Here is a 15,945-nt window from a genome sequence, read left to right on the forward strand (position 1 = left end):
ATCCCTTCCCAGCTAATATGGGGATAGCTGAAATCCCCCATTATTGTGTTGCCTGCCTTTGTAGCCTCTATAATGTCCCTGAGCATTTAACAATCACTGACCATCCTGGTCAGGTGGTCATAAGTATATTCCTACAGTTATACTCTTATTGTTTAAGCATAGAAATTCTGTGGTAGAGTTTGATTCATTTAATATTTTTACTTTATTTGACTCTATGCTTTTGTTAATTTTCCACATTTTTTTCACAGTGCTGCTCCCCCAGCAATGTGACCTACTCTGTCATTCCTATATATTTTGTACACTGGTATTACTGGTCCTATTGATTATCTTCATACCACCAAGTTTCTGTGATGGACCTATTCTATCAATGTCCTCATTTAATGCCAGGCAGTCTAGTTCACCCATCTGAGTATTTAGACTTGTAGCATTTGTATAGAAGAGAAAGGGGAGGAAAAGGTACAGCTAAGGACTGTCATCCCTAACTAGTCATTAATTCTTAAGAAATACCATGCACTGAGATTGCTGATTGTTGCTTTTATTGGCTGACAATGAAGAACACACAAATGTGAGGATAATTCTTTGTATGAATAATGTAATAAGAATTAATAAGTTTAGGACATTTCTAAAGCATTCATGTCCTTTACATCAGTCTGCTACTTGGATTAGATGCTTTCTTTATTATTATTTATTTATTTGTATTTCCATAGCACCGGCAGACTCCAATCAGAGATCATCCCTCCATAATGCTAGACACTGTGCAGAATACTTAAAAAGTCAGTACCTGTTTCAAAGAGCTTACAAAGTAGGTTACAAAAGAACATAACTGGTGGATGAAATGGACTAATGAGGGGTTAAGTGGTGAGGAAAGAGGTGTGGAGGATGTAAAGTTAAAACAAGCATATCTTAGCACAACGAGCAGTAGTCATAACTGGCCTCCTGCATAACCTTTGTCAGCAGTCTCAAGAGTACATTGAGCTTAGAATAACGATCACATTATTTCTCAAGTTGCAATTTGTAGGGTTGTGACCACTCTGGCCAGAGTCACTATAGAGTAACGTTCAGGGGGCAGGAAAGTAGAAACATTTGCTGCTATTCTGCACCATGATGCTTATCAGCATTCTTGGAGTTCAGCATGGCATTTGTGAACCTGTTTGCTTGGGTGGACTCCAGCTCTCTTTGAAATGTGTCACCCACTTCTTACTTTCCTGTACACGACTCTCAGGATCTTAGACATGGAGACATAGCAGGAATCCTTTTGGAGAGCTATGTAAGTGGAATTGCTTGCAGACTATTACCATTATAATTAATATTCTGCATTCATTAAACAGTAGTCAGGTAACATCATGTTAGAATATGGTGCCATGCATCTGTTGTCTGACAAATTATTTTTCATTGGATTGATAACTATCAAATGCTTCACAGTTCATAAAGCTAATTCTTGCACTTTCATAACCATATTATTGATATTAACTCATGTTATGGAAAACACTGTTGTAGCTGTACATCCAGGTATATGCCAACAATCAATTTATGCTTTGTTTTCCCACCAGGATATATTGAATACTCATTTCAATACAGGCTAATATATGTATTGCTTGAGCCTCAGGCCCTGGTGAGGAGGACAATGATAATGCTTATGTTACTGTGAAATCAGCAACTGAGATGCCTGCAGGCCACTTGAAACAGCTTGAGGGGGGAGTCTTATTGCTGTTGGGTATTCCTGTAGTAAGGATTCCAGTATTACTTATTAGTAAAAAGTTGCAGTGTATGAGCAGTAGGTAGCAAGACCATGTTTATCACCTTTGTGATGCTGAGCCAGATCAGTGACCTAATGTCAGTACCAGTGACCTTGTTTATGGTACATGGTATGGCTCACAGGAAGGAGTGGAGAAACAGTCATTTTAATTATTAAGAAATACTTGGCAGGAAGAAACAAGTTCACAGTGAAAAGGATATATAGTGCATGGTAGGGCCTGAGCCTTTCCACTTCTAGGCCACGCTTTGTGGTCAGGATTTTCTCTGACTGTGTGTGTTAGTGTCCCACTGCTTATAGGGTTCTCTTTCTTTGGCATCCTCCTGTTTCTGTGAGGGGTGAGGTACTTCGTGAAGACTGGGGTGTATTCTAAGAATCAGCACCTGTTCCCTATTTTTGGAGAATGTTCTTGCACTGTTTAATTTAATTTGAGCCCAAATACTGCTGTGATGGGAATTCTCTGTATAGGTTTTAATTCAACCTATGGTCAGACAAAAAAATGAAGGAACATAAATCTCTCCTACCTGTTATGTGGTGGGGAAATGGGTCTGCCCTGACTTATGGGTGGGCAGGGAAGGTCAGGGCAGCCGGTTTTTCCTTAGTAGTGTGCAGGGCCTGTGTCAACTCTTCATGCTCCAAGCTGGGGCTGGGCAAGCAGGCTCTGGTGGGGAGAGGAGGGCTGCAGTTATTCAGTGCAGTAGCAGCTTGTCCACCTCCTCATGTGCTGCTGGAGTAGCTGGCAGGGACCATGGGGTTGTTGACTGACCTAGTGGAGAAGAATTCCTCTTCCATAGGGTTACCATATCTCATAAATAAAAAAAAGAGGACCCTCCACGGGCCCTGGCCCCGCCCATTTCCCCACCCCTAGCCCCACCCCAAATCCGCCCCTTCCCAGCCCTAACTCCGCCCCCTCCTCCCTCCCACTCCCAGCCAGGAGGAAAGGGCTGCCCCAGCGCTACCAGCTTCAGGGTTTGCCGGGCAGCCCCCAGACCCTGCGCCCCCAGCCGGGGCTTCCCCAGCGCAGCTGGAGCCCGGGAGGGGAAGCGCCCAGCCGGGGGCGCAGGGTCTGGAGGCTGCCCGGCAAACGGTGAAGCCGGTAGCGCTCGGGCTTTGGGCAGCCCCTATGCCTCCGGACTCTGCGCCCCCAGCCGGGCACTTCCCCTCCTGGGCTCCGGCGGCGCAGGGTCCGGAGGCACGGGGGCTGCCCGAAGCTAGTAGCGCTCGGGCAGCCCGGCTCTTAAACAGAGCCGAAGAGTCGGGGAGGAGCAGAGCCGCCATTTTCCCGGACATGTTCGGCTTTTTGGCAATTCCCCCCGGACGGGGGTTTGACTGCCGAAAAGCCGGACATGTCTGGGAAAAAGAGGACGTATGGTAACCCTACTCTTGCAGCAGCTCCCACCACCACCACAGGCATGGTGGCAGACCCACACTATGGAGCTGCCAACATTAGCACCTCCCTGTTCCATCTTCTCCTCAGAAAGGGCTCAACATTGTAATGAGCTAGTCATTAATTCTTACAAAATACCATGCACTGAGATTGTTGATTGAGAAAGAGAATCAGAAGTGATTGCAATATAGATATCCTCTGTTCCCCATGGAATCTAACAAATCCCTCCTTATAGGGATTTCAGTTTTCATTGGACTCCCCTACATGTTAAATATCATGTATATGTAAATATGACTCAGAAGGCTTGAAAATGTATGAGCTGCTAAAAGACTAGAAAGTGTGTGAATAAAAACAAATGGGCTTGGAATGATTAGCAATTCATGGTTTAGCAAATGGGGAGGAGGGGGGAATAATGAGGTGGTCTGTGAATCCTTATAGGTCAACATATCATAGTCCGAATTTGTGTTTCTGTTAAAGGAATGTGCTTCTGCATATTTCCATCTTTTCCCCTCTGAAGAGGGCTTAAGAGAGATTAATCATTTTCTTATCTTCCACTGGGATACAGTATACCTCGAGTGAGTTTTTGTTTATTGCACAGACATGGTACTGTGAGTCTCTTTTGTTTGTACTTGTTTTATTTCTGTTTTCTGTATGTTACTTATATACAATAAATCTTTTTAGACAGAAAATGGAAGATGAAATTTATTTCTGTAGAACTCTCCAGAAATCTCTAGCAACATTCCGTGAACTAGAAGACTCAAAACATTCAGAAGCAAAAATGGAATTGAGGGGGGAAATACACACATGAAATATGGATTTGTGCTGTGCCTTCCAGCAATATTTGTCTCAGTTGTTTTTATAATGAGTGCATTCATTCAGAAAAATGTTTCCTCAAGGAAATTCTCTAATTTGGACTTAAAATAGGAAATATTTCATTTTGAGGTCATTAACCACAAAAATACTGGCGTTATTTGTCACTCTTGCTGGTGTTAAACTGTAAATCCTATTAATGTGCCTTCTATTGTAACTTAGAAAATGTAATTATGTTTTATGGCTGTTATTTTAGTAAGTCTGTGATAAAAACAAACTACTGTTTCTTGTAATAATTGTCTGATATTAAACCCAAACCTCTGCAGTTCAGAACTGTTGTGGTCTATCTTTTTAAAGATGTGCTGCAATTTTAGTATTAAACTGAGATTAATGCTAATAGGAGTTAAATGAGTAAATCCCTTGTGCGCTGATGGGATAATAGACCATTGTGCATTACTTTTCAGTTAGATTACATATATTTCCTTTTAAATGAACTAATCTGGATTGTATTGTACGATCTAAGGAACCTTTTTTCTCTCCTTAGGTATATTTTTAAGAAGAATACGGACCATGAGGAAGTCCACCTATTAGTCCATTTTTGCTAATTTTGCTGAAGAAAATGAAGCTACGCTTTGGCTGTACAGAATCTTTTACCACCACTGTTGGGTAAATGAGAAATGGTCCTGTGATTATGCTGACATCCCAGCATGCATTTGGTAGACCTGTGGTTAACTCGTTCCCTCTCCATGTGTCTGCTCTTACAAAGTTTTGTCCTCATGATACTGTGCTTTCATTCTGCCAGTATGTGCCCAAAAGGCTGCCTTTGTTCTCATTCTGGAGGTTTAAATGTCAGTTGTAGCAATGCAAATCTCAAGGAAATACCCAGAGATCTTCCTCCTGAAACAGTCTTACTTTATTTGGACTCCAATCAGATAACATCCATCCCAAATGAAATTTTTAAGGACTTGCATCAACTGAGAGTCCTCAATTTATCAAAAAATGGTATTGAATTTATAGATGAACATGCCTTTAAAGGAGTGGCAGAAACCTTGCAGACTTTGGACTTGTCTGACAACCGGATTCAAAGTGTGCACAAAAATGCTTTCAATAACTTAAAAGCCAGAGCCAGAATTGCAAACAATCCTTGGCACTGTGACTGTACTCTGCAGCAGGTCCTGAGGAGCATGGCGTCCAACCATGAAACAGCCAACAACGTCATCTGCAAGACTTCTGTGTTAGATGAACATGCTGGGAGACCGTTCCTCAATGCTGCCAATGATGCAGATCTTTGTAACCTTCCTAAAAAGACTACTGATTATGCCATGCTAGTCACCATGTTTGGCTGGTTCACCATGGTGATATCCTATGTAGTTTATTATGTGCGGCAAAATCAAGAGGATGCAAGAAGGCACCTTGAGTACTTAAAATCACTGCCAAGCAGGCAAAAGAAACCAGAAGAAGCTGATGACATTAGCACTGTGGTATAGTATCCTGAATACAACTGACTTTGAGATGGCAATTAGATTTGGATGGCACTAAAACCAGAGGTTTACTTCTAACATTCATTGTAAACATTTAAGACTTTTTTTTTTCCAGTTTAACTGAATTATGCCACTGTTGATCTTTCTAACAAAGGTTTTTGTTTGGGTGGTATACGTTAATTGTTTCTCTGGTGGTATTCTAAAGCAAGTAAACTAATATGTAAACATTAGTTAGACCCATTTAATAACAAAATTTATTTTTTTAATTTAAAACCAAATAAAAGCTTAACTTTGAACCATGTTAAACAGAGTAATTTATTGATCAGAAATCTGTCTAGTGACTAAACCTGTTTGGTTTGTCAATATTAATGAGATTAAAAATAGTAGTAATACCATGGGTCATAACACTCATAAAATCCCGGGAACTCCAGTTCACAGCCAGGGGCTGCTCTTGATTTACTCGGAGGAAATCAAATGAAGAGCTGATAAATAGTAGCCCTTTTGTTGTTTGCCTTTCAAAAGGAAAGGGGAGTGGAGGTTGGGAGAGCAGGTAGGCAGTAAGTTCCCGTGGGCTTAAGAAACGGAAGATATGATGGAGCTCTGAATAGCACTTCAACTGAGCTAAGGAGCAGCAGCCATGAGGAAGCCCGTACCTCAGGATGCCACAGCCAATTGGACAGATCTGTAAGTACCAATGAGAGATGGGAATAATCGTGTCAAACCAAACCTTAAGGATTGATAAAATGAATTTAAATGTAAGCAGTAATACAGTCCGAAAAACCATGTGCTTATAAACCTGTAACCACTGCAGTCTGTATTTTCATACTCCGTATTGAGCATGTGTACTGTTTCCACAGGTATTCTAGTTGCTTTGCCAAGTGAAAAAGACAAGATGTGGTCCTTGTCTTGAAAAGCCTGCAGATAAATGGCTTAGTTATGGTTTTGTCATAAGCCCTGAGCAAGGGGTAGCGGGAACAGATCAGGAGCCAGACTGTTATTTTGAGAAGCCCACTGTTCCCTTTGAGAAGCTACCTGCATTTCATAAAGGTGCAAAGAGGTGAGCAGCCTCTGAGGCTACTCTCTTTTCTGTGCATTCGGGCAGATCAGGATGGGGTATAGACAAAGACTTTGCTCTGCTCCACTCAAAACTCCAGCCAACAAATCTAAACCAGTGTGCCTGGGGAAGTAATCTAAACCAGTGGTTCTCAAAGCCAGTCCGCCATTTGTTCAGGGAAAGCTCCTGGCGGGCTGGGCCGGTTTGTTTACCTGCTGCGTCCGCAGGTTCGGCCGATTGCGGCTCCCACTGGTCGCGGTTCGCCACTCCAGGCGAGGGAAGGGCGGCCAGCACATCCCTCAGCCTGCGCTGCTTCCCGCAGCCCCCATTGGCCTGGAGCGGCGAACCTGCGGACGCGGCAGGTAAACAAACCGTCCTGGCCTGCCAGGGGCTTTCCCTGAACAAGCGGCGGACCGGCTTTGAGAACCACTGATCTAAACCTTACACCCACTTACTAACTTGCACAGGTCTGCAGACTTTCACATAATAGTTGGGGGAAAAATAGTGTATTTACCAGCTACAACCACCCAAAATACAGTATACAGTTTGTACAATTGTGATAATATGCAGGACATACCATATTTTAATTAGGGCTGTCGATTAATCGCAGTTAACTCATGCAATTAACTCAAAAAATTAACCGTGATTAATCGCACTGTTAAATAATAGAATACCAATTGAAATTTATTAAATATTTTTGGATGACTTTTCTACATTTTCAAATATCTCTTTCAATTACAACACAGAATACAAAGTTCACAGTGCTCACTTATATTATTTTTTATTACAAATATTTGCCTGTAAAAAATAAAAGAAATAGTATTTTTCAATTCATCTCATACAAGTACTATATTGCAATCTCTTTATCATGAAAGTGCTACTTACAAATGTAGTTTTTGTTGTTGCATAACTGCACTCAAAAACTAAAGTTTTACATTGTTTTGAGCCTACAAGTGCACTCAGTCCTACTTCTTGTTCAGCCAGTCGCTAAGAGAAACAAGTTTGCTTACATTTACGGGAGATAATGCTGCTCACGTCTTAATTACAATGTCACCTGTACGTGAGAACAGGTGTGTTTGCATGGCACTGTTGTAGCTGGTGTCACAAGATATTTACATACCAACTGTGCTAAAGAGTCAGATGCCTTTTCATGCTTCAGCCACCATTCCAGAGGATATGCTTCCATGCTGGTGACGCTCATTTAAAAAAAATGTGTTCATTAAATTTGTGACTGAACTCCATGGGGGAGAATTGTATGTCTCCTGCTCTGTTTTACCTGCATTCTGCCATATATTTTATGTTACAGCAGTCTCAGATGATGACCCAGCACGTGTTGTTCGTTTAAAGAACACTTTCACTTCAGAAATTTCACATTGGTATCTTATTTGCATTTTGTCAAATTTGAAGATAGCTAAAACACTCAACCCAAGATTTAAGAATCTGAAGTGCCTTCCAAAATCTGAGAGGAATGAGGTGTGGAGCATGCTTTCAGAAGTCTTAAAAGAACAACACTCTGATGTGGATTTTTTTTGTACATAATTCTACATTTGTAAATTCAACTTTCATGATAGAGATTGCACTACAGTACTTAGGTGAATTGAAAAACATTTGTAATAAATATAAATATTTGTAATAAATATAAACTGAGCACTGTACACTTTGTGTTCTGTGTTGTAATTGAAATCAATATATTTGAAAATGTAGAAAACATCCAAAAATATTTAAATAAATGGAATTCTATTATTTATCAGTGCGATTAATCACGATTAATTTTTTTAATCGCTTGACAGCCCTAATTTTAATATAATACTGTAAGCAGAGATCCTGTGAAAATTCCAAATACAATACTAATTTTTCTCTAATTTACACCACAGTACCAATAAAATCCAGTACCATGGATAAAAATTGATGATTTAAAAAAAAATGCAGATTTTTAATGTAATTGGATGTTTTAATTTAAATTAAATGTTTTTCTTTTAAAAAGTAAACCCATTTAAAATTATATTTGAAATTATGACAACCTATATTATGTCCTAAACTTATTATATATTAATATATATACATTCAATAAAAACATTCAAGCAGTACATGTCTGCTGCCAGTTTTAAGGATAGTCAAACCACTGAGCTGGTAGAAGTCACTGGATAAGCACCTGAAGCCAGAGTTTAAGTGCTGGACCAGATTTGACAGTAATAGACTCTTCTGCAGTACAGAGAGAATATTATCTTCATTTTAGTTTATTGAACTAGATTAGTTCAATGACTAGTTCATTCAAAGTTGAGAAACACATTGGGATTTGAAAAAGCAGGAAACCTTGTTTTACTCTTCCAATCTATGAATAAAACAAAGTCTGAGAAGATGAGATCTACTAGTTCTAAAATCTTGAAGGACATGGTGACCAGAAGTAATCCATTCACTTCACTAACTACAGATAATACTTTTGTTTAATAAATCAGTTAGTTTTAGATAGAAATCTTTGTTTGAATAGACTTATTTTTTCTTATGTGTTTAAGGTAGTTTTTATTTAACTAATAATTTTAAAATAACTATTTTTGTGCATTTAATTGAATTCCAATTTTCATCCAAATGCAGCTGGATACAAATCATGAGTAAAAAAATTACTCATATAGTAAATAAGAAATGCATAATTCTTCATTCAGTAATATATGATAAAAATGTAAAAATTTCAAATCTGAATAAATGTATATTAAGGCATATAATTGCTAAAATATATATAGCGTATCCTTCTGGTTAGCAACAAAGAAGTATCGTAACTAATATAAAGACTATCTTTAGTTTAAGATCAACATGTTTTAATGGTTGGTCATTCAACCAACCAAAGAGAATCAACATTTCTTTAGGAAAATAACTAAAAACTATAAAGGCAAAAGAAGATTAAAATCAGTTATTTATATCAAGGATTCCTGCTTGCTCATTTAAATTACTTTGATCTAAATCAATCCATCCTGATAGCAATGGCAAAAATTTTCAGACATGAGTATGTAAAGTTTGCCTCCTAAATCTATATTTAGGAACTTAAATAAAAATGGCCTGTTTTTTGAAATGCAAATGTCACTGAATGAAAATTTTGGCCATGGTGTTTAAAGGACATGCACTATAAAGTGATTGTGTGGATAGCGCATGTCCTACTACATATTGGACTGATAAGGTTTTTTTAGGTGGTTTTATTGCTAAGTGTTTATGAAAAATAAGACAGTCGTATAGATAGACTCAGCCTTTAATATAAATTAAACATTTTAAGGGACCATAATCTTTCTTTAAAAACAGGATGTTTTTCTCTTTTCAGATTGAACAAATGCACTGAAATGCATTTCTGCTGTCATCATGATAAAACAATATTTGTCTAAGAATTCATATAGGTTCAGTTTTATTGAGCATGGAATGTTTTGTGGCCATAGTGATTAAGTGTTTACAAACAGGTGCTTTAGAAAAGCAAGGGTTAAAGGATAAAAATTAAAAAAAAAACTAAAATAGCAATAATCTCTCTTACAATTATGAGGACATCAGTTACTTCTGTTAAAGCACATGTATAGTTGTGATGGGTTGGGTCACAGAAACCCCTTTGGGACTGCCACCTGATGTGCTGGGATTTCCTCCGAGCCCGTTTTCCCTGCCATCTTGGGACTCCAGTAGCTTGCCTTGTTTGAGCCAGACACGCTTGCCTGCTGCAAACACAGATCCAGGTCTGAACCACGACCCCCACAAGCTGCAGGTTTAAATGAAAACAGCCTAAGTGCTCCTGTCTCCAGCACTCAGATACCCAGCTCCCAATGGGGTCCAAACCCCAAATAAATCAATTTTATCCTGTATAAAGCTTATACAGGGTAAACTCATAAATTGTTCACCCTCTATAACACTGACAGAGAGAGATAAACAGCCGTTTGCCGCCCACCCCAGGTATTAATACTTACTCTGGGTTAATTAATAAGCAAAAAGTTATTTTATTAAATACAAAAGGTAGGATTTAAGTGGTTCCAAGTAATAACAGACAGATACAGACTAACACGGCTGCTACTCTGAAACCAGACAGAACAAAGTGAATTATGAAGCAAAATAAAATAAAACACGCAACTCTAAGCCTAATACAGTAAGGAACTAAATGCAGGTAAATCTCACCCTCAGAGATGTTCCAATAAGCTTCTTTGACAGACTAGACTTCCTCTTACTGTGGGTCCAGCAATCACTCAGACCCCTGTAGTTACTGTCCTTTGTTCCAGTTTCTTTCAGGCATCTCCTTGGGGTGAAGAGGCTATCTTTTGTGCCAGCTGAAGAAAAATGGAGGGATTTCCCAGGGCTTTATATAGTCTCTCTCTTGTGGGTGGAAACCCCTTGTGTTTTCCTATGCAGCAGCATCAGCTACAAGATGGAGTTTTGGAGTCACATGGGCAAGTCACATGTCCATGCATGACTCAGTTCTTTACAGGCTGACGCCATGGTTTACACTGTTAGCCCGTTCCCAGGAAAGCTCAGATGTGGATTGGTGTCTTTCAAAGTCCATTGTCATCTTAAGTCTTTCTTGATTGGGCACTTACTGAGAATCGTCTTTTCTCAAGAAGCTGACCAAATGCTTCAGTGAGGCTACTTAAAATCAAACAAGTACATAGCCAATATTCATAACTTCTAATACAAAAATGATACATGCATACAAATAGGATAAATATATTCAGTAGATCATAACCTTTGCAGAGATATGTTACATGACATATCTAGCATATTTCTATAAAGCATTATGGGGTGCAATGTCAATAGTGTTTTAAAATCTATGGAATGCTCAAGGTTGTTTTACACCTTTTGTGTGGGTTTATTAATTCTCTTTATCTGGATTGCTATACAAAAGAAAGTAATCTCTAAAATAAACTGAAGTTGGAAATAGCTAATTGCATTCCAAATGAAGAAAAGAACTTCTAGTTTTTTTTAAATGTATTCAGAAAGTGGGTAAGAATGGCTTTTTGTGTGATCTTCATGGGCCAAACGCTGTGTACCTGCTATTCCCATGGACTCAGCAAGTCACAGTATTTGGTCTAATAAATTTTAGGTACTCTTTAATGGAACAGTTTTGGAAAGTTAAAAGAATTTTTATATGCAGTGCAGTTGTTGCCATTTTGATCCCAGGGTATTAGAGAGACAAGGTGGGTGAGGTAATATCTTTTATTGGACCAATTGCTATTGGTGAGAGAGGCTTTCAAGCTACACATAGCTCTTCTTCTGGTCTGGGAAAGGAACTCTGAGTGTCGCAGCTAAATGGGCTCAGAGACACTGGATTTATGGCTTATTACAACAATATATAAACCACTAACCCCCTCTTTTTGTCCTGTGACTGCAGAGGTGTTGACAGGCCTCTCTGCCTTGAATGGACTCTTACAATATGTGCTAAGTTCTTTATGCTAAACAATCTTTGCATTTTGCTGTGATGCTGAGGGCATGGCTACACTTGCAGATGTAAAGCGCTTTGAGTTAAACCCGCCTTCGTAGAGCGCAGTGGGGAAAGCGCTGCAGTCTGTCCACACTGACAGCTTCAAGTGCACTGGCGTGGCCACATTTGCAGCACTTGTATTGGGATCAGTGCATTATGGGCAGCTATCCCAGCATGCAAGTGACTGCAATGTGCTTTTCAAATGTGGGGGGTGGGGTGGAGTGTGACAGGGAGTGTGTTGTGTGTATGTGGGAGGAGAGAGAGTGGGTTTTTGGGGTGCTGAGAGTGTCAGCATGCTATCTTGTAAGTTCAGACCTCTCCTCCCTCTCTCACTCACTCAAAGCAAACAGTAAATGTTTGCTTTTTCTTGGAGTTGATGAGCAGCCGGCTTCTCCGAAACGGAGCTTTGAAGGGGCATTTCCAAATTCCTGCAGCCGATTTCACAACAATGAAAGGGGGGCCACTTGACTTAATGGGATTATGGGACGTTTCCGGAGGCTGATCACAGTGCAGTAACGCAACACCTCGTTCACACTGGTGTCGCAGTGCTCCAGCAGGGGCGCAGCAAACGTTATTCCACTCACCGAGGTGGAGTACCAGGAGTGTTGTAGCTGCGGAGTCAGAGCGCTCTACGTGCCTTGCCAGTGTGGATGGGGAGTGAGCTAGGGCGCCAAGGGGTCCTTTATTGCGCTGTGACTTGCAAGTGTAGCCAAGGCCTGAGAGTTCCTTTCCCAGACCTGAATAAGAGCCCTGTATGGTTTGGAAGCTTGTCTCTCTCACCAACAGAAGTTGGTCCAATAAAGGATATTACCTCACCCACCTTGTCTTGCTAGAGAATTGTTAGGTATTCTAAATTTTGCTCGCTGGCCAAAAGATTAATCTGCTGTCTGTTGAGCTAAAGAAATCGATTCTTCAATGGATTTTCAAGTAAAAAGGCTTTTAGGGAGTGGGATGGTGTTAATGTGCACAAATCCTGTTGCTTTTAGATGTTACTGGTTTCTTTCTTCAGAAAATGTTTTGCAAAGACTCCAGACTACTCAAAGGTTCCACTCTCTCCCCCAACACTGCTACCAACTCTCAGAGTAGACTGTAGAAACAGCCTCCAATGAGAGGGGTGAATTTCAAATCAAGAATCTGAAGAGAACAGAAAATTATATACTATAGCAGCAAAATACAAAAATACGTTGAAATAGGACATGTCTTTCATAAGACTCACCATCTGTATTCCTTTTATATATGCTGGACCAAATTCAGCCCTGGTGTAATTCTGTTGACTTCAGTAGAGTTACTCTAGGAACCAATTTTTTGACATATTTCTATTACTGTGTTGCCAAGCAGTATATTGGATCCTAAAACATATATTATTTCTTTTTGGAGAGAAAAAAGGAACGGACTGCTGACACAGAATTGATATATTATTCAGCTCTACTTTTATTTATAAATATATACTACACAGTGTAGACGGACTATGACTAGATATGATTTTAACAGCAGAAAGTCTCCTTGGCAATTGTCAGAGTCCCTCATTTCTTGCACATTGGAATCATATTTTTTTTAATCTCTGCCCCCCCCCCCTTAAAATAAATTAATAAACCCCTCTGAGGGGCATGATAATTTAATTTTTTTTAAACACTGGTGATTATTTTCTGTGTGGATTATTTTTTAATGCTGATGCTGTGCAATAATGACAACTACATCATTTCTTCATTTTTTTTCCAGTATGTACAGCTGAAGCGCTGTGCTATAGATTCTGGCGCTACAATGATTTTTATACCAGCTCAGGATCTGTCTCATTGTTTGTAAAACCCACCCAAACCTATGAAAATGAAGTTAAACTGCGTTTTGAAAAGAGATTTTTGTACAGATAATCTCATATTCGTACACCCTCAATTGATTCTGTATTTAATTTAGTCTTGTTACAAGTAAAAGGGTCATTTCTTTTAACTGCCAGCACAGCAATCTCTGCTTAAAATCTAAAAATAAAGCAGGATTTTTTCTGCCTCTTAGACCACTACACTAACACACACAAATATTGCAATTACAATTTAGCTGGCAAGGAAAAGTATCCGGGTCACTCTTCAGTAGCCGTATAGGCCAGGTGCTGCCAGTCTTCCTAAAAATTTGAGTCACAACTGTTACTTTACTGAAAAGAAACACAAAAGGAAGGAGCAGATCAGTTGAGTAAAGAAGATGATGGTTTTACATAATCACTTCTTTGACTAAAAATGTCTTGTAAAGGAAAATTTACGGGGTGAAATCCTGGCCCATTGAAGTCACTGGCAAAACTCCCACTGACTTTCATGAGGCAGGATTTTACCCCCGTTTTTTTTAATTCATAAATTCCGTCTTGTTCACAAAATTACTAACTTGGATTTCTAACAGTATTTAACACAACATAAAAAAACTGAGTAAAGAAACTAGAGGTTGCCATTTTTACAGGAAGAGACCCATCAAGACTCTACTTCAGTGAGTGAGGAAAGTGGGAGGCTTTGAAGCTTAATTAACATGAGAATTAAGGGAATAGTGTTGCTCAGTTGTTAAAAACCTGGTTTACTTGTAGCTTCAGGACGGTTGTTATTGGAAAGGGGAAGGGTTATTCAGACGCCTAATTTTTCTCTCCTCTAAATTTTGTAACCACCTTCTACCTCTGAGGGGCATGATAATTTAAGGGATTTTTTTTTTAACACTGGTGATTATTTTCTGTGTGGATTATTTTTTAATGCTGATGCTGTGTAATAATGACAACTACATCAGTCCTTTTGGGACACTATAGTGTAGGCTAATATTGTGTATTCTTATTATTACAGAACATAATTTGTTGCCACTGACAAGTTATTTTTGTACACTCTCACTTCTATTGTATAAAATGTGTGACGAGTGGAGTTCTATGTTTTTTAAAACTGCTACATTGCAGGAAATAGCACAGGGCATTTTTTAAAAATTATCTGGCAGAGGAATCTTTGGATTCAATTTTTTTAATTAAAAATATTTTTGCCTCCTGGTCAAATCTAAATGTTGACATGTATGGAAAATCGGTGCTTCAGACATAACCCACAGCTTTTGGGGGATTATTGTCTCTTCAAGAGAGCCAAGAGGCATTTTGATTAAGCTCAATGTGTTTTCTGGATAAAAGTGGACTAAATTTGGCTCATTCCTTTAAAAAAAAATTGTCTAAAATAATATTGAAAAGAAAAATTATGGAAAACTGTACAGATGCTCCCCGACTTACGCAAGCGTTCCATTCCGGAATGCCTTGCGTAACTTGAATTTTGCGTAAATTGGAAACGTATACCCGACAATTACGCAAAAAAAAAAAACCCCAAAACCCACCCTCCTATTTCATGCTTACGGAACTTTTCCGTAGTGTAAACATGGCTCGATGCAAATGCTCCCTTATTGGTTGGCTCCAGCTGAGTTCCATGGTGGCCATGAGGTCACAAGCAGAGTTGGGGCTGTCATTTCACAGTTAGCTAAAACAACTTGCAGATGGTGGGTGGAGAGAGTTACTAGGTGGTATGTGCTGACTGAGTCCCTCCCTGGCTGAGGGGACCATACAGTATATATTACTGAAGTGGATGGAATTCTGATAACTTGATTTGCAGCTCATCTTTACTGTGCAACTTGCAGCTGGATGTGACAATATTAATGTTAGAGAGATACTAATTCTGAATGCTAGGATGACTGGTTATTGATTTCCTGCCCCTCATGTTAGAGCCTGTCAAGGGGCAGGTTAATTGACCAGTGCTGTGGTGCTGCCAAGGCACTGGTACTGCTGAAAGGAGGCATGGTGGTACAGCTTAGATTCTTGCCAGGGTGAGAGGCTTTGTGATTGTTTTAAATTTAATTCCACCCCAGCCCATCCCTTCTCCCTAATGTTTTTGACAGGTGGAAAAATAATTCACTTCCCAGACCACACTGTTAGTGAGAAGAGGTGTCTCCTGGTAGAAACAGTTGTGCCTCATTCTCGCCCCCTGAAGCAGCAGCAGATCTTTTGGTGGACAAGGAGACTCCAAAAGGGTGGAATGG

The 15,945-nt window shown here is 39.6% G+C and overlaps 1 protein-coding gene across 5 annotated transcripts in view; it reads left to right on the forward strand.

Moving 5' to 3' along the window:
* Window positions 1-15,945, forward strand: part of LRRC3B (leucine rich repeat containing 3B) — an 86,710-nt gene that overhangs the window by 50,401 nt on the left and 20,364 nt on the right. For all 5 annotated transcript variants that reach the window (XR_010598337.1, XR_010598338.1, XM_065583505.1 and 2 more), the window contains one exon: window positions 4,495-6,115. Coding sequence is in view for 3 of the 5 variants with exons in the window: in XM_065583505.1 (XP_065439577.1) it covers window positions 4,658-5,437 (780 nt within the window). In the remaining 2 variants the exon portion in view is untranslated. The remainder of the gene's footprint in view (window positions 1-4,494; window positions 6,116-15,945) is intronic.

This window comes from Chrysemys picta, chromosome 2 (genome assembly GCF_011386835.1).
Source record: "Chrysemys picta bellii isolate R12L10 chromosome 2, ASM1138683v2, whole genome shotgun sequence".
NCBI classification, from domain to species: domain Eukaryota; kingdom Metazoa; phylum Chordata; order Testudines; family Emydidae; genus Chrysemys; species Chrysemys picta.